The sequence below is a fragment of the Pelophylax lessonae genome (genome assembly GCF_965119305.1).
Source record: "Pelophylax lessonae genome assembly, chromosome: 2".
NCBI lineage: Eukaryota > Metazoa > Chordata > Amphibia > Anura > Ranidae > Pelophylax > Pelophylax lessonae.
In genome coordinates this window covers 681,591,831-681,609,519 of record NC_138769.1, presented here as the reverse complement: position 1 = coordinate 681,609,519, position 17,689 = coordinate 681,591,831, and the positions used below count along the sequence as shown (strand labels likewise).

Sequence of the window (17,689 nt, the reverse complement as noted above, 5' to 3'; positions counted from 1 at the left end):
TGTCCTATGGACAGAGTCTCCCACCTCAGCTGTAGATCTCTGCAGTTCATCCAGAGTGATCATGGGCCTCTTGGCTGCATCTCTGATCAGTCTTCTCCTTGTATGAGCTGAAAGTTTAGAGGGACGGCCAGGTCTTCGTAGATTTGCAGTGGTCTGATACGCCTTCCATTTCAATATTTTCGCTTGCACAGTGCTCCTTGGGATGTTTAAAGCTTGGGAAATCTTTTTGTATCCAAATCCGGATTTAAACTTCTCCACAACAGTATCTCAGACCTGCCTGGTGTGTTCCTTGTTCTTCATGATGCTCTCTGCGCTTTATACGGACCTCTGAGACTATCACAGTGCAGGTGCATTTATACGGAGACTTGATTACACACAGGTGGATTCTATTTATCATCATTAGTCATTTAGGTCAACGTTGGATCATTCAGAGATCCTCACTGAACTTCTGGAGAGAGTTTGCCTCACTGAAAGTAAAGGGGCTGAATAATTTTGCACGCCCAATTTTTCAGTTTTTAATTTGTTAACAAAGTTTGAAATATCCAATAAATTTCGTTCCACTTCATGATTATGTCCCACTTGTTGATTCTTCACAAAAAATGACAGTTTTATATCTTTATGTTTGAAGCCTGAAATGTGGCAAAAGGTTGCAAAGTTCAAGGGGGCCGAATACTTTGGCAAGGCACTGTATGTTTATATTCCTGTTGTGGATATATTGTCCTGCAAGACTGGTCAGTAAAGTCCAGGTCAATACAGAGTTGGTTGGTATTCGCCTTGCACATGGCTGAAGCTAGGGCTGTAGCCTTGATTTTGAGCAAGGCCTTGTCTCTCTGGGATATAATTTCCTCCTTATCTGATGGACATTTTCCTCATTCAGAACCATAGCGTTTTATCACCCCCTACAGGAGTAGGACACTAGGCAAAAAAATACTTGGCAATACCTATTGACAGTGCTAGCTGGTATACCTCCCCCACTATGCAACCATAAATGACGCCTGGACTACTCAAACACAACCACTGGGAGAGAAAGCAACACAGGCCCCAAAGTCATGGCGCCGACCATGGCAAAATGCCCTGATTCCATCCAGAAAATTGGATTATCTGGGTCTGACACTGGATTTAGCTCTAGCCAGAGTGTTTCTTTCTCTGGACAAACTCCAGAAGTTGCATGCTGCTATTCATCTGTTGGTGTCCCGCAGGAGGTCTTCCCTCCGGACTTGCATGCGAGTGTTAAGCCTGATGGTGTCCATTTTCAAGGCGGTCCTGTTTGCAGAGTTCCATACGAGGTCCCTCCAGAGGGAGATCCTGGTGAAATGGGACAAATGTCCGAAGTCTCTGACTGAGCCGGGAAACTAGTCTGGTGGCTTCGTTCTCCCGACTCTTCGGCAGGGCAAATCTTTTCTCCCCTTGGACAATGGTCACGACGAATGCCAGTCTGTCCGGGTGGGGAGGTGTCCTAGGGTTGAGCTCCGCTCTGGGTTGTTGGACGCTGGAAGAATCCAGACTTCCGATGAATGTCTTGGAACTTCAGGCAATCAGGCTATGCCTGGATCACTGGACAGATTTGCTCCGGGGGCTCCCGGTATGGATCCAGTTGGACAATGCCACGGTAGTGGCTTATGTCAATCACCAGGGAGGAACAAAAAGTGTGTTGGCGGCTCAAGAAGTAGCCGGCATTCTATGGTGGGCAGAGCATTTTGTTCTGACCCTCTCGCCGTACACATTCCACGTGTGGAAAATTGGCAGGTGGACTATCTCAGACGGCAGGCGTTGGACCAAGGGGAGTGGTCCTTCTTCCGGACATGTTTCATCAGATATGTCTGCAGTGGGGCACCCCCCCCCAGGAGGACCTGTTGGCGTCTCAGCTCAACAGAAGGGTACCGAGGTTTGTGGCAGGATTTTCGGGGATCCTCTGGCGGATGCCACAGATGCTCTGGTGGTCCTGTATGGTCAGTATCGTCTGATCTATGCCTTCCCTCCTCTCAAGCTTCCGTGGCTTCTCAGGATGGAGGCCGAAGGGATTCCGGTCATTCTCGTGGCCCCGCACTGGCCTCGCAGGTCTTGTTATGCCAACCTAGTGCGATTGGTCACCTACATCTCTTGTAGGCTACCTCTCAGGGAGGACCTGCTGTCCCAAGGACTTATCTTCCATCCTGCTTTACAGTCACTGGCTTTGAAGGTCTGTATCGTCTGATCTATGCCTTCCCTCCTCTCAAGCTTCCGTGGCTTCTCAGGATGGAGGCCGAAGGGATTCCGGTCATTCTCGTGGCCCCGCACTGGCCTCGCAGGTCTTGTTATGCCAACCTAGTGCGATTGGTCACCTACATCTCTTGTAGGCTACCTCTCAGGAAGGACCTGCTGTCCCAAGGGCTTATCTTCCATCCTGCTTTACAGTCACTGGCTTTGAAGGTCTGACTGTTGAAAGCCAGGTGCTGAAGGATAGAAGTTTGCTTGTGTCAGGTGATTCCGATTATGCTAAAGGCTAGGAAGTCTACCTCTAGAAAGATTTACCATCGTACATGGAAAGCGTACATTTTGTGGTGTAAGTTGGTCATTGTTCACCCTTGTTTCTTTTTGGGTGGCTTGGATTTTGAACTTTAAAGCTTCAATGTGGTGTTTAGCAGAAGTTGGCCTTGAGTACTACCAAGGGCCAGGTGTCGGCCTTGGCTGTCTTCTTTAATCAACCCTTGACCACGCATTGCTTGGTGTGTACTTTCATTCAAGGTGTTCGACACCAGTGCTGTCTCCTCTACCACAGTGGGATTTGAACTTGGTGCTCTCAGTTCCCCCGGAAGCCTCCATGTGAAAATATTCAGGAGATTCCCCTGCTTACGCTGTCTCAGAAGGTGGCTTTTTTAGTGGCCATCACTTCTGCTCGCAGGGTGTCGTAATTAGCGGCGTTAGCTTATCATACCACCTACTTGGTGGTCCATAAAGATAAGGTCCTCCTTCGTCTACACCAGTCGTTCCTACCTAAACTGGTCTCTGACTTCCATTTGAATTAAGACATTGTGCTGCCTTCTTTGTGTCCCAGGCCCACTCATTCCTAGGCATTCCAGTGTATCTGGCAGCCACAGTGTCTTTTTAGAAGTCGGACTCACTGTTTGTGATCACGGACGGGCCTAGAAAAGGGCTGTCCGCTTCTTCTGTGACCTTTTCCAGATCGATCAGACAGTGACTCAGGCCTATTCTATCAAGGTTCAGGTTTCTCCTTTCCCTGTAATGGCGCACTCTACTCGGGCGCTTAGTGCTTCTAGGGCCTTCCGTCATCAGACGTCAGTGGCGAAGGTTTGCAAGGTACCACTTGGTCGTCGGTGCACACTTTCACTAACTTCTAACTTCCACAAAGTGGATGTTTTGGCATCTGTGGATGCTTCTTTTGGTCGCAAGGTTTTGCAGGCTGCTGTTTGGAGGGTCTGTTTCCTCTTTGGGGTTGTATTCAGGTGGGCTCCAGTTGCTTTTTGTTGAGCTCCTGTTTTACCTGGTTGGCTAATAGTTTAGCCTTGGGATTTTTTGTTGTCCCACCCCTCGTGTTTGGCACTGCTTGGGGAGGTCCCTATGGTTCTGAATATGGAGCGATGTGTCCGTCATTGAACGAAAGAGAAAATAGGATTTTTGGGCTTACCGTAAAATCCATTTCTCTGAGTTAATTGACGGACACAGCACGCACCCCTCTATAGAGTAGAGAGGGGGATGTATACCAGCTAGGACTGCCCATAGGCGTAGCCAAGTCTTTTTTCTGCCTAGTGTCCTACTCCTGTAGAGGGCAAATTTAACCCTATGGTTCTGAATATTGAGCGCTATGTCTGTCAATGAACTCTGGAAGTGGATTTTACAGTAAGTACAAAAATCCAGTTTATTTTATGTGGTCCAATCTTCAAGGTGGGTTCTGTTCAGTATGTAGTGGTTTCTTCCTATCGAGCCACCTTCACAGTATTTCCACGGTGTTGGCTCCAATACTGACATTACTGATTCTGGTGGGATTCTGTGGTGGATATCCTGGATGACCTCTTTATCAAACAGAATTCCACCCTGCCTGGACACCCTTGTGTCTGCTTTGGACACTCTGTTTGTTTTCAGCTGGATCCTGCACTTCCAGGGATCCTCTCTGGTTTCAGCCCTACAGTTGGAATGTCTGGGTCCGATTTTGGACTTGGGACAGGCTGCAGTGTTTCTATTGACGGTCAAGATATAGAGCTCCGTCTTTGGTTCCCTTGTTCCTGCTCTGCAGGTGTTCCTCCCTGCATTTCTTCATGCAGGTTTTTGGTCTCATGGTGTACACTTTTGAGGCTGTCCCATATGCACAGTTCCATACACGAGTTCTGTACACAGTTCAAACAAATGGAGCAAGTCCTCTTCGTCACTGGGCAGACAGATTCACGTGAGACAGTTGGTCAAGTCCTCCCTTCTCTAGTGGTTTCAGTATCCTTTTCTGTTGAGTGACAAGTGGTTCCTTCTTCTTCTTTGGACTGTGATAACGATGGACACCAACCTGTCCGACTGGGGGGGGGGGGGGGGGGGGAGACAGGTTAGCTGATAGCCCAGTACCTCTGGACTAAGCAAAAATCACAGTTGCCTAAAAAAAAAAAAAGTTGGATCACATCAAAAAAATAGAGCAAGAAGTAAAGCAAGTTAAATAGCATACCCTAAAAAGGGTATCTGGCTGTTTATGGCTGCTCCTTAAGATTGATTCTTGGGTATAAAGTCAGATCATACTTTAAAGATATAAAAAGCGAGTTGTTTCAGTCGTTGTGGTTATCAGTAATGCAGCATAAGGCTGGAGCAAGGGTGTGGGCAGGCGATAACCTTTTTGACTGTCTCGCTGGACAAAGCATCTTCAAGGATCACTGGTCAGGATTCAGCCGGACAACGCCACAACATGGGCCTATTTCAATTCTTGGACTGGTTGTTGTTTTGCATGCCACTTTGCAAATCACAATAAAGGCATTTGGAACTCCAGTGATGTGCAGCCATGTCTTCTTATCTTGATATTGTTCATGGAGGCGAGTCGGGGCTAGCACCCATGTGGAGGTTCCATCAGACCCACTCATCTCCCCTGGAGTAGCAGATCTTTCTTGCCTATTTCAGTCACTAGGGTGGAACAAGGTGTTTGGTGGCAGCAGTGGAAGTCTCTTCCATTCTTCAGGGTGTGTAGCTCAGGTCTCTGCTCTCTCAGTGGTTTACATTCCAGGTGTAAAATAATGGTGGGGGGTACCTCAGCCAACAGATTTAAACAAAGGATAGTGATTCTTACACCCAGAGGTTTACCATCGGACATGGCGTGGTTGGGCGCTCAGGATGTGGATTCCTGGTGTCTCGTCTCAACAGAAGGAATCCTATTTCTGGAGAGGACAAGGGATCCTTGGGTGGATACAACACATGAACTGATCGCATCATGGGACCTTTACTGTCTCATTTCTGCATTCTTGCCTTTTTTTAAGTTCTTCCGCGACTGTTGCGAAGAATAGTGGCCATAGGAAATCCAGTCATTCTCATGGTTTCAGGTTGGCCTTGTCGTCCGCAACGTGGTGCACCTGGTCACGAATGCTTCTTGGCATCTTTCCCTTCGAGAAGTTCTTCTGTCCCAAGGGCCGATCTTTCTCCCTGCTTTCCTGCCTTTGGCTGTTGGCCTGGCTCATGACAACCAGACACAGGGGAATGTCAGCATCTATTTACCTTCCATGTTGAAGACATGTGAACTGTTCTTGGAGGATCTATCATCGTACTTGATGACCTATGTTGCGTGGTTCGAGTCTTCAGGGTTTCCTCCATACACTCTCTTGGTGTCTTTGCTTTGGCCTTCTCCAGCAGGGCATTGATTTGTATCTTGCTTTAAGTGCCATTCGGGGCCATATTTTCAGTCCTTTACTCAAACCGTCTTCTGGAGTTTGACATGTAGCTCCTCGTGTGCATTCTTCTGAGCAGCCGTGGCGCTTGAACTTGGTTCTGCCAGGTTCAGGAGACTCTTTTTCTGCAACCAACCTCCATTCCAAAAAAATTGGGACGTGGTGTAAAATCTACATAAAAGAAAAGATTGCTGTGATTTGCAGATCTGATAAACCGATATTCTATTCACAATAGAAAATATTCACAATTGAAAACATATCAAATGTTTAAACCGAGAAAATGTACCATTTAAGAAAAAAATATGATTTTTCTCTTACGTCCTCCGACAGTCGCCGCCTCTTCATATTCGTCACATATGGGGTATTAGACTTTGCTCCGAAGGAGTAGCTAGGCAACAGAATATGTTAACAATAAAGCTTTAACATATCCCACCCTCAAGGGGTGGTCCCCTCAGTCAATACCCTCCTACTTCCTGCAACCATATCTCAGTTTTAATGTCTAGCTTGTCAGGAGTGGCTGGCTCTCTCTGTGCTGGGACTTTTTGTCCCAGAATCTTTCTTCTTTTTGATATTTTGTTTGAGTTTTCTCTCTACCTTTACTTAGCTGTTATTTTTGTCAGCATTAGTTAGTTCTTCGGACGAAGAGGATCATGCGGACTGGGTCTCGGGCTGATCCCCCTGGTCGCAGGTCGTGGGTCAGTGGCTTCCCAGTCTGCCATCGAGCGTTCAGCCAGGTAACGCTCCTGGCACAGTGAACGACCCATCCCTGTTCGGTGCAGGGATGATTGGTGAGGTGGCTACCTCACCGGACGCTGTGCGGTTTCTGAACCGCCATTGTGTGCGTCTTGAATTGCGACTCTCCCTGCCTCATGTGCAGCGGCTTGTTCGCCTGTGCGGGTTCCCCACGCCATGTGAGGTAAGTGTATCTATGTGGGGACCTGTCTGTCTGGGGGGGGTCTCAGTCTGGGACTGTGTAACCTGCCTTTAATCACACTGCTTGTCTCCCTATCTCTCGGCTGCATGCTGTGGGCTGCAAGGGGGGGGCGGAGCTGTATGACACTGAGTATGTCAGGCTGGGCAGTGTGAGGAGCTGTGTGCTGTGGGGCATGTTTTTAATGGCATGTTGGGGCATATACAGCGATCGCTGCGGCGATCTAATATGTATCCATATAATGGGATAATATTGTGTGTGATTTTATGCACTGTGGAGCGGCGATTTCGGCGCCAAACGACGCCATTTTACCGGCGCCCGCTCCGGCCGCATGGTTTACATGCACGGCGGCCATTTTCTTGTAGCCTCCATAGGCTTACATAGAGCGCCCTGGCAGCATCACTTCCTCTCTCCTGGAAGCACCGATCGAGGCAGCAGCAGCAGCGGAGTCTCCTCAGGTTTTATCCTTCTATTCCTGTGTTCCATTGCCTGTATTCAGTCTGTATATTCCCTGTGGGGGTCTCATTGTGCCTGAGTGTGGTGCGGTGGGCTGCGCTTGCCGCGCTTGCTGTAAGGGGGCAGTTAACCCTTGGTTGTCTGGCATACAGGGGCAATGGATTCTCAGGAGGGCAAGTTTCCCACAGTATTGGTGGAAAGCCAGGGGACCGCTGTTTCCCCCCCTGGGGGGGATTTAGCCGCTATTGTGGCTGGCCTTGCTGCACAGGTGCAAATGCTGGTGGCTGCTCAATCTACTAAACGGCCCAGAGTTGCTCTGTCCTCTGATTCTGAGGGTGAAGGTGATGGGGCTGTTCTGGCGGGGACCCCCCTATCGGGGTCCCGCTCCTCTCTTGATCTAGTGGGGTCTGAGGTAGAGGCTGAAGTTGAGGGGGTTGATAATTCTCCCCCTGGCTCGCCTGAAGAGCTTGCAATCATGGATGAGTTGATTGCTTCCATTAAGCAGACGCTACGTTTGCAGGACGAGGTGTGTCCCCCAGCTGCCTTGGCGGCTTATGGGACGCAGAGAAAACGCAGGACGCCGCAGGTTTTTCCCTGCAATGCTGATTTTCAGCGCGCTGTTAAGGACCAATGGCGCGATTTGCGCAAGCCTTTTGCGGTACCAAGTAAATTTAAGCTGCGTTATCCTTTCTCGCCTGCCACTGATGAACGGTGGTGTGTGCCTCCGCCAGTGGATCATGCTATTGCGGTTTTGAACAAAGCCACTGCGATCCCTGCAGAGGGATCCCCTGTTTTCCGTGATGCCACGGATAGGAGACTGGAGTCTCTTGCCCGTCATACTTATTCTGTTACGGGTTCTATGCTTAAGGCTCTGTTTGCTTCTCTCATGGCGGCCCAGGCGATCGCAAGTTGGATGCAGATGCTTAGGCGCGTCCTGGTGGCCGATTCGGCCTCGGCGGCGACCCTGGATATGGTGGATCAGATCCACCAGGGTGTCATGTATCTGTGTGATGCGGACCTGGACCTGATTCCGTTGGCCGCGCGTGTGCACAGCGTGGCGGTGTTGTCTCGCCGCCTGGTTTGGTTGAAATGTTGGTCGGTGGACCAATCTTCACGTAAAACCTTAGCCAATCTGCCTTATGATGGGTCTCGCCTTTTTGGGGAGTCCCTGGATGTGTTGATTAAGGGGATTACCGGGGGTAAGAGCACTCTCTTGCCCCATTTCCCCAAGGCTAAGGGGGCTTCTGGGAAGACGCATGCTCATTTTCGGCCCCCTCAGGGGTCCTTTCGTGCCTTTCGGCCGCACTACAAGGGCAAACCGTTCAAGGGCCAAGGCTCTCAGAAGAAGCCCTGGTCTGGGAAACAGAAGTCCGGTCAATCCGGACCTGCGGCCCATAACAGTTCGGCCTGAAGGGGCGCCCTCACCCAGTTTTGGGGTGGGGGGACGCTTGCTCGGTTTTCTTCAGCCCTGGTTGGCCCGTGTGAGGGACAGATGGGTTCTGGAAATCGTTCGATCTGGTTACAAGATCGAGTTTCTCTCTCGGCCGGAGAGCAGATTTTTTCCCTCAAATCTTCAACTGTCTCCAGAGCGCCTGCGGGATCTGCACCTGGCGGTGCGGGACCTGAGGGCTCAGGGAGTGGTGGTTCCGGTGCCTCATCGGGACAGATTTCGGGGGTTTTATTCCAATCTGTTCACCGTGCCCAGGAAGGAGGGCAAGGTTCGTCCGATTCTGGACTTGAAAGCTCTGAACCGCTCTGTGCGAGTTCGCAAGTTCCGCATGGAATCCCTGCGCTCGGTGGTGGCTGCCCTGGTTCCGGGGGAATTCATGGCCTCCATCGATTTGAAGGATGCGTACCTTCACATCCCCATATTCGAGGGTCATCAGAAGTACCTTCGATTTGCCATTGCGGAGGATCACTACCAGTTTGTGGCGTTGCCCTTTGGGCTCGCCTCGGCTCCGCGGGTCTTCACCAAGGTGCTTGCACCGGTTCTGGCATTATTGAGAGCCCAGGGCATTTCTGTCCTGGGGTATCTGGACGACATTCTGGTTCGGTCTGCGACCAGACAGGGTCTGGAGAAGGACCTGTCTGTCACAATGCAAACTCTGCAGGAGTTCGGTTGGACGATAAATGTTCCAAAGTCGACACTGAGTCCGTCAGTTCGTCTCCCCTATCTGGGAATGATACTGGACTCGGTGCAGGCGAAGGTCTTCCTGCCGGAAGACAAACTCAGGACCCTTCAGGAGGAAGTCAGGTCCCTCAGGGACGTTCCACACTCGTCTCTGCGGACGGGTATGGGATGTCTGGGATTGATGGTCTCGGCCTTCGAGGCGATTCCTTTCGCGCAGTTTCACACGCGGGGTCTCCAAGCGGAGATCCTGTCCAGGTGGGACGGGCGACCTCAATCTCTGGATCTTCAGATCTCGTTGAGTCATCGCACCAGGGGAAAACCTTCTGTGGTGGCTCCAGTCCCCGTTGGTGTCCGGGGGCAAGTCGTTTCGTCCGATCTCGTGGACGATAATCACCACGGATGCCAGCCTGTCGGGCTGGGGTGGTGTTCTGGGCGTTCTGTCCGCCCAGGGGACCTGGTCGGAGGGGGAGTCTTCCCTTCCGATCAACATTCTGGAATTGCGTGCGATAAGGCTCTGTCTTCATCGCTGGACGGACCGGCTGCAGGGCTGCCCGGTTCGGGTGCAGACGGACAATGCCACGGCGGTGGCCTACATCAACCACCAAGGGGGCACCAGGAGTGCCCGAGCGGCTCGAGAAGTGGCCGACATTCTGTCTTGGGCCGAGACTCATGTCCCGGCGATAACGGCGGTTCACATTCCGGGAGTGGAGAACTGGCAGGCGGACTATCTGAGTCGCCAGACCCTGGATCAGGGGGAATGGTCTCTCCACCCGGCTGTCTTCCGGATGTTGTGCGCGAAGTGGGGTCTTCCAGATGTGGACCTGTTCGCGTCTCGCCTCAACTACAAGGTGAAGAGGTTCGTGGCAAGGACGCGCGACCCTCGGGCAGACGCGTCGGACGCGTTAGTGGCCCCGTGGCATCAGTACAGGCTGATGTACGCGTTTCCACCGATTCAGTTGCTGTCCAGGTTCCTTCGCAGGTTGCACTCGGAACGCAGCACGGTGATTCTTGTGGCACCGGACTGGCCTCGCCGGTCCTGGTACGCAGACCTCGTGAATCTGGCGGTCGACGCTCCTTGGCGTCTGCCTCTTCGAGACGATCTACTGTCTCAAGGACCGATTTACCATCCTGCTTTACAGTCGCTGGCTTTGACGGCCTGGCTGTTGAGACCGAGGTCCTGAAGGAGAAGGGTCTCTCTCCAGAGGTCGTTCATACTTTGATCAACGCGAGGAAGTCTTCCTCGGGGAAGGTTTATTACCGTACTTGGAAGGCCTATTTTGCCTGGTGTGAGTCCAGGGGGTTTTCACCCCGCACGTACTCGGTTTCCCGTGTGCTGTCTTTCCTTCAGACGGGTGTCGATCAGCGTTTGGCGCTGGCTACGATTAAGGGTCAGGTGTCGGCGCTGGCCGTTCTGTTTCAACGTCCCGTGGCTTCCAACTCCTTGGTTGGCACTTTTATTCAGGGTGTGCGGCATCTGGTTCCTCCTAGGAGGGATCCTTTGCCCCCTTGGGACTTGAATCTAGTTCTATCTGTGTTACAACGTGCTCCTTTTGAACAGATCAGGGAGATCTCGTTGTCTATGTTGTCCAAAAAGGTCGCCTTTTTGGTGGCGATCACTTCGGCTCGCAGAATGTCGGAACTGGCGGCTTTGTCCTGCAAGTCTCCGTACCTGGTTGTTCATTTGGATAAGGTGGTCTTGCGACCTAATCCTTCTTTTCTACCGAAACGAGTTTCGGAATTCCATCTTAACGAGGATATTGTTTTGCCTTCGTTGTGCACGAAGCCTAAACATCCGAAGGAGGTGAGATTGCACTCTCTGGATGTTGTTCGGGCGATAAGGGTTTACCTTAAATCGACTGAGTCTTTTCGTAAGACTGACTCCTTGTTTGTTCTTCCAGAGGGTCCTCGGAAGGGCATGGCGGCTTCCGCCTCTACCATTGCCAAATGGATCAGGCAGACCGTTGAACAGGCCTATGCCTTGCAGGGGAAGGTTCCCCCTGTGCCTGTGAAGGCGCACTCTACTAGATCACTGAGTACGTCTTGGGCCTGCCGTCATGGGGCTTCTGTAGCCCAGGTGTGTAAGGCGGCGACTTGGTCGACCGTACACACTTTCACAAAATTCTACAAAGTAGATGTTCAGGCATCGGCGGATGCTTCCTTTGGCCGCAAGGTTCTTAGTGCGGCTGTTCCATAGGGTCCCTTGTTGGGGACTCCTGGCTGTTGGGATAAGTTTTGTATCCCCTGGTTTTTTGTCTTTTCCTGGGTTGTTGCTCCTGTTGAGCACTTATTTTTGCTGTTGCCCAGCTGGTTTCCTTCCTTTGGTAAGGTTCCTTTCTTTGATGTGGAGACTGCGTTGCCTTTCGGCGCGGATGCGTTTCCCACCCCTCATGTTTGCACTGATTTGGGACGTCCCCATATGTGACGAATATGAAGAGGCGGCGACTGTCGGAGGACGTAAGAGAAAACGGAATTTTTGTAAAATCTTACCTGTAAAATTCCTTTCTCTGAGTCCTCCGACAGTCGCCGCCCCCGCCCCTCTTTGGGGTTTGAATGTATACTCTACTGCTATTCCACTAAAACTGAGATATGGTTGCAGGAAGTAGGAGGGTATTGACTGAGGGGACCACCCCTTGAGGGTGGGATATGTTAAAGCTTTATTGTTAACATATTCTGTTGCCTAGCTACTCCTTCGGAGCAAAGTCTAATACCCCATATGTGACGAATATGAAGAGGCGGCGACTGTCGGAGGACTCAGAGAAAGGAATTTTACAGGTAAGATTTTACAAAAATTCCGTTTTTTTTAAATTGATGGCAGCAACAGGTCTCAAAAAAGTTGGGCCAGTGCCATTGTAGCATCCTCTCTTCTTTTGACAACACTCTGTAAACATCTAAGAATTGAGGAGACCAGTTGCTGGAGTTTTGGAAGAGGAATGTTATCCCGTTTTTAACCTGATATAGGATTCTAACTGGTTAACAGTCCTCAGTCTTTGTTGTATTTTTTGTTTTAAGATACCCCAAATATTTTCAGCTGGTAAAAGGTCTGGACTGCAGGCAAACCAGTTAGGCACCCAAGGTCTACTACGAAGCAATGCTATTGTCATAGATGCAGTATAGCATTGTCCTGCTGATATATGCATGGCCTTCCCCGAAAGACGTCATCTGGATGGGAGCATATACTGCTCTAAAACCTATATATATTGTTCAGAATTGATGGTACCTTTCCAGATGTGCATGCTGCTCACTCCGTACATAATAATGAAGCCAACATCATAAGAGATGCAGGTTTTCAGAATGTCCCTCTCCTCTATAATCTGACATAGCACCCATGGTTGCCGAAAAAAATGTCAAATTTCTATTCATTTGACCTTAAAATAGTTTTCCATTTGGCAACAGATCATTTTAAATGAGCCTTGGCACAGAGAAGAAGGTGGAGTTTCTGGATCATGCTCAGATCTGGCTTCTTCTTTGAATGATAGAGCTTTACCTTACTATTTTTGCACAGACTATGATTTTTGTAAGTACTCCTCAGCCCATGCACTGATGTCCGTCACAGAATCAAAGATCATTGGCATCCAATATTGTGTTTCGGCCTTGTCTCTTGCGCACAGAGATTTGTACTGTAGATGATGATATATTTAAAGTTTTTTAATTTCATGTTAAGGAATATTATTCTGAAATTGTTTAACAGTTTTTAGATGGAGCTTCCCACAAATTGGTGAACCTCTGCCCGTCTGTACTTCTAAAACACTCTGGCTTTCTAAGATGCCCTTTTTATGCCCATTAATCTAATTATTTGAAAACTGTTCTTCCGGCTCTTCCTTGTTAGTACCACTTTGCCAACTTTCTGTTGCCCTGTTCTATTTATTTTCTATTGTAGAATGGGGGTTGTATATGTTGGGGTCCTTACTCTGGTAACTCTCCCACAGGTCCTTTTTTATGGTGTCTGTCACTTCTACATGACATTATCAGTGCTGGGTCTTATTAGGTAGAAGCCTCAGTTTCCTTTTCATGTTGGCTCTTACAGCCATTGTTCAGGTCTATGTCATTAGGGATTAGGTCTTCCCCATTTTTCCTAATTGAGGAATACTAATATGAGGCTTATAGGGTGTTTTGGTCTTAGGCATCCGGTGTGTCTCAAGTTGTGACCTGCTTCTTGGTTTATGTCCATGCCTTTTACCCAGTTTCCTACATGATTGCTGTTTTGCACCTTCAGGTGCAGATTTTGTCCACTGCTTGGGTTTGCAGGCAGCGGTTTAAACTTTTTTTCCCCCAGGGTTTTTTTTTCTATCTTCTCACTCCTCGATGGTCAGTGCTTTGGGATGTCCCTACGGTCAAGAATATTGTTGGCCTGTGTCCTTCGGTGAACATAAGTGAAAACAGGATTGTTTCTACTCACCATAAAATTGTTTTTTCTTACGTCCTCTGACAGTCGCCGCCCACTCATACAATTTCCACGTCTGGGTATTGGCCTTCTCCCCAGGAGTAAGCTAGGCAGAAGATTTTGTTAGAATATTCACAAAAATCTTGTATAGACACGCCTACAGGGGGCTGTCCCTATGGTCAATACCCCCAGCTAGCTTCATTCCCAATTCAGTTCTGGGCAAGTCGTCTGCCCAGGGCACTTGGTCGGAGGGAGAATCCTCCCTGCTGATAAATATTTTGGAACTGCGGGCAATCAGGCTCTGTTTGCTCCGTTATTCGGATCGTCTTCGGGGCTGCCCAGTGCGTGTGCAGACAGACAGCGCAACTGCGGTGGCTTACATCAATCACCAAGGGAGCACCAGGAGTGCCAGGGCGGCCAAGGAAGTGGCCGAGATTCTGTCCTGGGCCGAAATGCAGGTCCCTGCGATTTCGGCAGTTCACATTCCAGGTGTGGAGAACTGGCAGGCAGACTATCTGAGTCGCCAGACCCTGGACCAAGGGCATTGGTCCTTCCACCGGAGGTGTTTCAGATGCTGTGTGCACGGTGGGGATCCCCGGACGTGGATCTATTCGCGTCTCGTCTCAACAACAAGGTGGGAAGGTTTGTGGCACGGACGCGTTGGTGGTGCCTTGGAATCGGTATTGGCTGATTTATGCCTTTCCCCCGATTCAGTTGTTGTCCAGATTCCTCCACAGGTTGGTCTCGGAACCGAGGTTGGTGATTCTGGTGACCCCAGACTGGCCGTGTCGGTCTTGGTACGCGGACATCATGCAACTGGTCGTCGAGCCTCCCTGTCGGCTCCCACTAAGAGACGATCATCTGTCTCAAGGGCCGATCTTCCATCCTGCTTTACAGTCGCTGGATTTGACGGCGTGGGCTGTTGAAAGCCAGGTCTTGAGAGACAGAGGTCTCTCGTCGGCGGTCATTCCTACCTTGCTCAAGGCTAGGAAGGCCTCCTCAGGTAAGATTTATTATCGTACCTGGAAGGCTTATTTCGCCTAGTGCGAGTGGTAGGGGTTTCGGTGGCGAGAGTGTTGGCTTTCCTGCAAACTGGAGTGGAGCAGCGTCTTGCGCTGACCACTATTAAGGGCCAGTTGTCTGCGCTGGCCATTCTTTTTCAGCGCCCTTTGGCGTCTAATTCCTTGATCCGCACCTTCATTCAAGGGGTGCGTCATCTGGCTCCCCCTAGGAGGGCACCCTTGCCTCCTTGGGACCTGAATTTGGTTCTGTCCATTTTGCAATGTCCTCCCTTTGAGAACATCCGGGAGATTCCTCTGCCGGTACTGTGACGGAAAGTTGCCTTTCTGGTGGCGATAACATCTGCTCGCAGAGTGTTGGAGTTGGCGGCCCTGTCTTGCCGCTCCCCCTATCTGGTTGTTCATAGGGATAAAGTGGTCTTGCGACCTCATCACTCCTTTCTTCCGAAGGTGGTTTCGGACTTCCATCTCAACGAGGACATTGTCCTACCTTTGCTGTGTGCGAAGCCTAAGCATCCTACGGAGTTTGCCTTGCATTCCTTGGATGTGGTACGGGCGATCAGGGTTTACCTGTCGTCTACTGAATCCTTCAGAAAGTCGGATTGTCTTTTTATCCTTCCGGTTGCGTCTGCGGCAACCATTTCAAAATGGATCAGGCAGACGATTGTGCAGGCCTATTCAATTAGGGATCAGGTTCCGCCTTTCCCTGTCACAGCGCACTCTACCAGAGCGATTAGTGCGTCTTGGGCCTTCCACCATCAGGCGTGGGTGACTCAGGTGTGCAAAGCGGCGACCTGGTCGTCCGTGCATACCTTTACAAAATTTTAAAAACTTGATGTCTTGGCATCAGCGGATGCCTCTTTTGGCCGCAAAGTTTTGAGTGCGGCATTGCCTTAGGGGTGACAGGGTAGTTTTTGCCTGTCTCCTGTTGGGGGTTTTCCCTTTTTTGGGTTTGTTTTCCTGGGCTTTCGCTCCTGTTGAGCTTTCTTGTTGCCCAGTGTTTACCTTTCTGGTTCAGAAAAGGTTCTTTTCTCTGACCTGGGTGCTGCGTTGACATTCTTGACAGGTATGTTTTCCCACCCCTCACATCTACACTGCTTTGGGACGTCCCAGACGTGCAGATTGTATGAGTGGGCGTCGACTGTCAGAGGACATAAGAGAAAATAGAATTTTTGTAAAAACTTACCGTAAAATTATTTTCTCTGAGTCCTCTGACAGTCGCCGCCCCCCGCCCCTCTTTTGGGGTTTGTGGATCTCTATACTGCTTGTTACCAAACTGAATTGGGAATGAAGCTAGCTGGGGGTATTGGCCATAGGGACAGCCCCCTGTAGGTGTGTCTATACAAAGTTTTTGTGAATATTCTAACAAAATCTTCTGCCTAGCTTACAGTACTCCTGTGGAGAAGGCCAGTACCCAGACGTGCAGATTGTATGAGTGGGCGGCGACTGTCAGAGGACTCAGAGAAAATAATTTTACGGTAAGTTCTTACAAAAATTCTATTCTCTCTTAGTTCTTTTCTGTACTGATTGGTAACTAACTGAGATGCCTATAGCAGGTGGAGGGTTTAGCCTCCAGTAAGGACTTCCCATAGGTGGTTTTTCAGCCTAGTGTCCTACTCCTGAAGATGGAGCTATAACCTTATGGTTTAAAAATATTGCTGGGCTGTGTCCATAAATTAACTCAGAGGAAGGGATTTTATGTTGAGTAGAAAAAAAAAAATACTATATTTTTAAAATTACAATACTCATCCTTTTATGGATGTTTGAGTAGCCAGTAAAAAGATGAGTACGATAAATAATTTATGTTACTCAGTTCTAAAGCGATGATTTAAATTTTATCTGCATGTTCAAAAAACAATGGAACCATGTCAATCAGTCCATGTTCTCGTAGGAACTTACAGTCTAATTGCTCTATCACAGTCATATGCATGCACATCATGGCACGCTTTGGGAGAAAGCCAGCTAACATACCAGTATGTCTTTGGAGTGTAGGAAAAAATGTACTCAAATATTGGAACAACCAACCAATTCCAGATGTCCTCATGTCCTTGGTGAGAATCGAACTGTTGATCCCAACACTTCAGGAGCTCTAACCACATAGCCACTATAATGCCTAGCTATCACTCTCTACATTTTTCTTCTTCCATGTTGATTTTATGTAGAAGTTATTTAATATGTGCTTAATCTAATACAAAACTGTTGTTGCCTAGGTATGACTTTTTCCTGATAAGTCAAAATGCCCGTCAGGGTACAGTAAACCCTACATATTACAACGTGCTTTATGACTCCAACTGTCTGAAACCCGATCACCTGCAACGTCTGACATACAAGCTTTGTCATCTGTACTACAACTGGCCTGTGAGTAAAATATACTTGGACCATTTACCACTTATTTTTAAATCAATGAGATGTGCATCAGGATTGTTACAGGATCACTCAGGTCTTTCTTCTTCTTGGGGAAATTCACTCCCTATTTTTGTCCTGGTGGCCGTTGTCATTGGGAAAGAAAAAAAAAAAAGGAAATCCAAATATGTATAGCTGTCTCTGAAAGAGATGAGAAGGAATTTATGCAGTGAACACAATTGTCTTAGAGGGGATTTCCACTCAGTAAAGATTATTTTTTTTCACTTTTGTGTGACAGGAAGTTAAAAGAAGCCCCCTCATTCCCACATTAGGACACGCAGTGCAAAAAAATATATCCTGAGTTTTTTCTAACCTCTTCTCTCTCCCAAAATAAAAAGTTCTGGCTTTAGATAACACTTACATTAATTTTCCCTGAAGAGATACGACAGTGGTGAGGCTAACTCATGTGACATGTAGGCGAAGATTTAGTAAAGAAAGTTTGAAAACTGCTGAATAGTAATAACTAAATTGATTTCCAACCAAAGCGAATTGTTTTGATTCATTCAAATATATTAATGCAAA

At 48.9% G+C, this 17,689-nt stretch overlaps 1 protein-coding gene across 1 annotated transcript in view; it reads left to right on the top strand.

Annotated features, from left to right (window-relative positions):
• PIWIL4 (piwi like RNA-mediated gene silencing 4) overlaps nt 1–17,689 on the top strand; it is a 558,880-nt gene that overhangs the window by 517,274 nt on the left and 23,917 nt on the right. Inside the window, exon 17 of the mRNA XM_082244560.1 lies at nt 16,975–17,122. Coding sequence (XP_082100686.1) covers nt 16,975–17,122 — 148 coding nt within the window. The remainder of the gene's footprint in view (nt 1–16,974; nt 17,123–17,689) is intronic.